Source organism: Spinacia oleracea, chromosome 6 (genome assembly GCF_020520425.1).
Source record: "Spinacia oleracea cultivar Varoflay chromosome 6, BTI_SOV_V1, whole genome shotgun sequence".
Taxonomy (NCBI): domain Eukaryota; kingdom Viridiplantae; phylum Streptophyta; class Magnoliopsida; order Caryophyllales; family Amaranthaceae; genus Spinacia; species Spinacia oleracea.
In genome coordinates, this window is record NC_079492.1 from 130,806,382 (window position 1) to 130,813,867 (window position 7,486).

Consider the following 7,486-nt stretch of genomic DNA (forward strand, 5'->3'; position numbering starts at 1 on the left):
TCAGCCACAAGAAGACAAGATATAAGTTCAAAATATTTCTTAATATCTTTTCACTGTATTGTGTCTACAGGACAACTTATTTGAGTGAAAGTTAAAATAGGTTTTCTCCATCATTTTTTTTTGCATCAATGATTTTCTTTCCACATAAATTCAACTGTGAAGTAAGTCTGAACATAACTGAGTTATATTCACTTACAGACTTAAAATCTTGTAGTCTTAAATTTAATCAGTCATATCAAACTTTAGGTAATGTTACAGTTTTCTGGTGGTCATACCTCTCCTTTAGATTATTACAAAGGACTTGTGGATATTTTTACAGTAAAATACTAAATTTTAAGACCCTCGTGTCTTTTGTATCTAGCTGATTAAAAAAAAAAAAAACTTATGTTTAACCAAATCATGCGATACATATGTTTCGATTAGTTAAAACAAAACAAAAGCAATGTGAATACAAAGGATTAATTTACATGTTTCTTAATTAATCATACGTGTGCTGAAAATAATTTGCACGAGCTGACATACGGATAATTAGCACGAATAATGCGACAAAAATAATACAATTGCAGTAATATTATATTGAGTCCCTCAACCAAATTCACAATTAGAGGATCACAATGACTCTAGTCATCTCACTTTTGCCAATTTAATAGTATTAGTCATGTATAGTGCGGCATAATCCATAAACTTTGGAAGAAAAATTGGAATAAAGATAAACAAAGTAACGTGCATAGTCAAACAAAAATCTTTAAACTTTTGCCATGAGATAAATAATTACGGAGTAACATAATCATAAACAAAAGTATGTGGTGAGGAACATACACAAACATGCGGCAAATTAGTTGTGCATCTTCTCAATTTCGGTAAACGGAAAACATAACTGTACGAGTCTCCGACTCATCTTGCGGCAAATTAAAACACAATCAAAAGTTCTTGTTGTTTCTTAATTAATCAAATCCAGTAAATAAAAATAGTCGCTAATTTGATAACAAGAAAAGTGATAATACTTACCTCAATGGTAGATGATTATTTATTTCTCGTTCGCTCAGTCGGCTAGGGTTTGGTGCTGATAACGTGTTGTGAATAAACAGGAGAGATAAAGAGAGAGAATAGGGTTGTGTCTATTATTCCATATAATACTGGGTATATATAGGATACAATAGTTAGGGTTTGACTGAACCCTAGAATATTCCGGAAATACTAATGGGGGTATAATGGGCATCCATATTATATTTCATAACATTTAACATTTATTTTAGACGTAAGTCGTTATATATTAATAAATGTAGATTTTTGTTTAAACTTAATTATGAAAAATCAAATCAGATCAGATCAGATCAGACCAGACCAGATCAGATCAAAAAAAATAATTTCAGATCAGATCAGACCAGATCAGATCAGGAGAAATAAAGTGAACTAAACCGGACACTACAGCACACAAAACAACTTCATTTAACAGGTTGTTAGAGAAAAGACAGAAGAATAATACGAAGTATACGAGTTGACATTATTGTTCCATGTTGAAAAGTAAAAAAACCCGTTGTTGGAATAGTACTACAGCTATCACCAATTGTTATTATACCCTACGGGTAGCACCAGTAGTTCCATGGAGACTAATTGACCGTATTAGTGTATTTGTTGAGGTACGCTTCTGCTTGATAATCCCAACTATGCGCGGTCCTAAACCAGCATACCACAAAATAATCGCAACCCACATCAACACAGCTATGACTAACACCACGTAAGAGAACACAAGGATCCCATCTTTGACCGGTGGAGGAGCGACGGTTATTACGGAGGAGAAGTAACTGGCGGCAATGGCTACAATAGCAATCCAAATCGACACCATAAAAAACCCTTTGAAGAACTTGTACCTTTGAGGCAACCCAGTAAGCACCAACAAAAACACCGAGAGGGCGGCCACAAATCCGACCGTGTTTTCTACAATGAACGCCGTGTATAGTCGAGGGTTGCTGTAGGCCACTATGGATGTCCCTGCTATATGCTTTGATTTTACATCTACAAATGTTCCGTTACGTAGGAGGTCAACGGTGTCGCTGTGGATGCCTCCGGGGGGTGTTACACCAGCTTGGAAGGCGGCGGCTGCTATGAGTGATGCTGCAATCATTACAGCTTCTTGTTTGTCCTCCAAGAACCTCAACAAAGAAGGTTTCCTTATACTCATCAGCAGCTTATTATTGTTCTCAACAATTGGAGATGGAGATGATGATGATGAAAGGACGTTGTTGTAAGAGGAATGATTCGAAACGACGGCTCCGGCATTATGAAGACATTGTAGAGTATGTCCAATTGTACCTCCCAAGCCCATGTATAAGATATCCATTGCTGTTTGGCCTTTTGCATTTGTTGCATTCACGTCTATCGTTTTGCTTTGGAGTAGATAGCTGATCACCTGTTAGAATCAAGAGGGCACATGTTTATCGAATACGTACTAGTCTTTAGTGTTTAAGAGATAGAATTGAATAAAAAACAATAAAATAGGTAGAGCCTCTAAAAATAAAAGTAGAGATATAGGAGAAAATGGAAGACAAAGAGTGAAACCATTTAAATTTTTTTGTTCATGAACACAAAATAGAAAACTAGTTTCATGTATGGAGGGGTTGACATGTGTCATATGGGGTGGACCAAGCAATATTCTTTATTTTTTTTAATGACAACGTGACATTTTAGAGATATTGGAGAAATATATGATACATATTTGTAAAATAATGAGGTGCATTAGATCAATAACAAGTGTTACCTTGTTTGAAGATATTTTTGGTGCTTGATAAATATTGTTGGTGTTGGATTTGGTGTTGGTGTTGGTGTTGGATTTGGTGTTGGTGTTGGTGTTGGTGTTGGGGAGAGAGAGAAATATATTACGAGTATATTTTATTAGGTTAAGCCAAATTTATTCTGTTGATAAACATGCTCTAACATATGATCAAAACAAGAATGTTTAATCATGGAGAATTTGTCAAAATTAAAGCAACCTTATAAAATCGTTTTTGCCGGAAAAACTAACATTATAAAAGATATTGTACTTAACTACCTTATGAATTTTTTATAAACACTTTATAATATGGTTTTAAGTATAAGACCATTACCAAATAGTTGTAATTTTTAATTAAATAGTTATGCATTGAGATCTAAATTTATGTCGTAAGATACAGTATTTTTCTCGTTAACTCAAAATTTCGGGATTAACTTTACCATATCTCCAAAAAGCTTACGACTCTATTGAATGGCCTTTCTTGAGATACCTTTTGATGTTCATGGGTTTTCCAACTCAGTTTATTACCTGGGTTATGGAGTGTGTTTGTACTGTTTCTTACACTTTCTGTGTCAATGGAGATCTGACTGAGCCTATCGATGCTAAAAGGGGTTTGAAGTAGGGAGACCCCCTGTCCCCCTATTTGTTTGTGTTATGCATGGAGTTTCTCAATCATTGCCTTAGCACTCTTAGCGAGAATCCCAAGATGCAAAAAGCTTGATCTCACTCATGTGTGTTTTGCGGATGACTTAATTACTTCTCTTTTCCAAATTCCAAGGGTGATAAAGATTCTATGAAGCAACTGTACAATGCTTTTATGATGTTCTCAGATGCTTCTGGTCTTAAAGCAAATTTGAGTAAAACATCTACTTCGTATTTATTTTGGAGGAGTTCTCCAGCATGTCCAAGAAGATATTATTTCTGAACTTCAAGTATCTAGGGGAGTTCTTCCTTTTAAATATCTTGGGGTTCCCTTATCTACAAATTAAGAAGTTATCAGTGATGCAATGCCAACCTTTGATTCAGAAGACTATTGCAAGAATTGACTCATGGACAGCTAAACTGCTTAGTTATGCAGGGAGATTGCAACTTATTCGATCTGTCTTATTTAGTATGCAAATGTATTGGTGTCAAGTCTTTTTTATACCAAAGAAGGTGTTGAAGTTAATTCAAGTTGTTTGCAGACATTTTTTGTGGACTGCTATCTCAGGTGCTTCCAAGAAAGCTCTCGTTGCGTGGGACACCATTTGTATGCCAAAGAGAGCCATCCTAGATGGGTTGTCACTTTAGTTTTTCCCTCGTGTTTTCTTTTGTTTCGCTGTTTTAGCTTGTTCGCACTATTTTGGTTAATATACTCTATTCATTTACCAAAAATAAACTTTACCATATGAATCTCACGTGTCATTTAATTACCTCTTTTCCGTGAGATGCCACGTGAGATACACCAATTAAAGTTAACCTCGGAAATTTGTATCAATTATAATCATTAAAGGTAGTATAAGGTAGTTTCTCACAAAACTCAATTTTATAAGGTGGTTATCGACAAGTTTACCTTCAATTAATATACCAAAAGCTCTAATACGTATATTATAAGTCTTGGTCAATCTTCTTAATTTTATCACAATAACATGTTCTTCTACCTACGCGTTTGTACTCTTTTAGTGTACATACTGAACATTGTGCATTTTTACTCATAGTACACCAATTGTTGCAACTTGCGCGCAAGAGCTACTTTTAACAAGGCCGGTGTACTATGAATATTGTAAGTCGAAGTTAAGTAATTAACTTAAAATGTTTAAAATATATCTACATTTTAGAGACTCTTTAGTAAAAATTATCACTTCGAAATCACTAATAATGTATAGCTAACCATCTATGGAGTAACCTTATAAAATTGTATCCATAAAGTTTTTTTCATAATATAAAAAGCTATTCATAACATGTTACTCCATCTGTTCTTTATTAGTTTTCATGTTATCTAATCGGACATTACTTTTCTGTTTCTATGGTTGGACATGAACTTTTCCATAAATCATTATTGTTTTTTTCTTACATAAATTTGCCTTTTTCCCACCTAACTATCCCACATCTACATTTATGTGTACTTTATCAATAAACAATTGTCTAGTTTATCCCTTTCCCTATAAAAACACTCACAATCATTGTTTTTCTTAGCCACTCTCCCCATTTCTTAATACCCGTATTTCTCTACAAACGGGAACATTGATAAAAAACGAATGGAGTAAAAATTACCAAAAATTGAATAAAAATTAGGAAAATTTGGTAATACTAATCCAATCTTTGACCGATTTTCTTTATTAAGTCCACCTACGCCATAATTTTTAATAATCACACCTTTACCAACCGAAGACTTTTATTGGGGCCAACGAATCATAAACCAGTTGTAGGCGATAATATGTCCCTGCGTGGAAGTACTCTATCCCTTATCCCTAGATATATTCAGTCATCATAATCAATTCATCGCCACCTTGTTGAAATTTTCACCGATTATCGATCACTTAAGCACAATAATAGTCGGTTGGTAGTAAATGTGAGATTATTAAAATTATGTCATAGTTCTAATTAATATAATAAAAAAAAATCGGTCAAAGTTTAATTAATATTACCAAATTTCCCAAAACTATCCTGATATACAAAAATTTATTATACAGCCGTTGCGTACAAGACCTTTTATATGGGGCTTACCATTTACCGCCCAATTCATTTACCCATATACTCTTCTTTATTTACCCCCTTCATTCAACATTTACCTATATATCCTCCCTAAATCTAACCACCCATGTCGGCCACCACCGCCGACCACCACCTCCGGCCACCATCACCGGCCACTACCATCACGTCGTAGGCGACAAAATGGTCAAGTCTTCACAAGAGTTTTTTTTTTAGAAACTTATGCATTTTTAGCTTGTACCATGGTACAGACTTATGAATTTTAAGCTTGTACCATGGTAAAGACTTTTGAGTTTTTAGCTTCGATCATGGTAGTGACTTATACAGTTTAAGCTTGTACCATGATAAAGACTTATGAGTTTTTAGCTTCGACCATGGTAGTGACTTATGCAGTTTAAGCTTGTACCATGATAAAGACTTATGAGTTTTTAGCTTCGACCATGGTAGTACCATGGAAGGAGCTAAATTTTCATAAGCATGTACCATGGTACAAGCTAAATATTCATAAGTCTATATTATTTAAAATTTTGATTTGTTGTTGCATTTGATTTAATGTAATCGGAAAAAAAAACAGACTTATGAATTTTTAGCTCCTTCCATGGTACGGGCTTATGAATTTTAAGCTCCTTCCATGATACAAGCTTAAATTGCATAAGTCAATACCATGATCGAAGCTAAAAACTCATAAGTCTGTACCATGGTACAAACTTAAAATTCACAAGCCTGTACCATGGTACAAGCTAAAAATGCATAAGTTTCTAAAAAAGAATCGGACAAAAAAAAAAAGAAAACTCTTGTGAAGACTCTGCCATTTTGATGCTACGACGTGATGGTGGTGGCCGGAGGTAGTGGCCGGTGATGGTGGCCAGAGGTGATGGCCGGCAGTGGTGGGAGAGAATTGGAAAGTAAGATTAAGTAAAGTACTAATGGAAAAAAAGAAAAATAGTGGAACGATTTTGAGTAATATGGGCGGCTTTTAGCGCTTCACCTTTTATATTTTAAAACATTAGTCATGTAATATTTTTTGGGAACATTAGTATATTTAATTACTCCATATATTTTGACATTAACTACGAAAAATCACGCATACCTCATATTGTTTGTCAAGAACTGAAAGATGTAGGATAGTGTTGCCATCAGTATCTCCACAATTAAGGAATGGTGCATCACATATAATTTGGATCATTAAAAACTTGAGCGCTTCAAATTGATTAAATTTGACACACAAATGAAAAATAGTTTCATTTTGATCCATCAGCACGAGAGCTGCATCATGATCAACTCGGAGCAACTCTTTCAATACATGAATGCGACCCCTAATAGCTGCAACATGAACTGGGTATCTTCCATATGCGTCGCGACATCGGCAAATGCTTCCAGAGTTAGCAACGCTGAGAAGAAGTGTAACTAATTCAATGTTGTTAGTGGCAGAAGCCAGGTGAAGTGGGGTAGATTTTTGTAAATCAACTTCAAAGGCAAAGTTTGGCTTTCTTTTTAGGAGTTCCTTAGCAAACTCAAAGTTACCTAAAATAGTAGCTATATGGAGGGGAGTTTCAGCATATATTCCTAAATTAGAAACCCTATCGAGAATGATTGGATCTTCTTCAAGTAACTTTAGCAAGGAACTTACACTTCCCTCTCTTGCTGCATCATACAACTTTCTCTCCATTTTTTCCTTCTCTCTTTCTCTATCAAAATATACTATAGTTATAGGTAGCTTTAATGTTGTGCAATAACTCTATATATACTCTGCATAAACACACATTAGTGGTGTACATTCATTTTCTTTGGGGTACCGATATGTTTAATTCAACTTATTTTGATTGGCCGGTCTGAATTTATTTCACATAACTAATTGTGACTTGTAATTAAAAGTAGCTGAAATGGAATGCCGGACATATATAGGCCTATGCACTTTAAAAACAACAATCGAAAGTACGAGGCAACAACTAAACTACATCAAGTACTACGTATTTCTTAAATCTTAACCTTTTGCACGTCTACTTGTACAGCTTACAACCTTGC

General features: G+C 34.7%; 1 protein-coding gene across 1 annotated transcript; it reads right to left on the reverse strand.

The window, feature by feature from the left end:
* Positions 1-1,573: 1,573 nt before the first annotated feature.
* Positions 1,574-7,130, reverse strand: LOC130463607 (ankyrin repeat-containing protein BDA1-like). Its single transcript, XM_056832791.1, has 3 exons — positions 6,552-7,130; positions 4,928-4,978; positions 1,574-2,410 (listed from the first exon to the last, which is right to left on the reverse strand). Exons 1-3 carry the CDS (start codon positions 7,128-7,130, stop codon positions 1,574-1,576), a joined length of 1,467 nt encoding a protein of 488 aa, XP_056688769.1.
* Between the last annotated feature and the right edge of the window lie 356 nt (positions 7,131-7,486).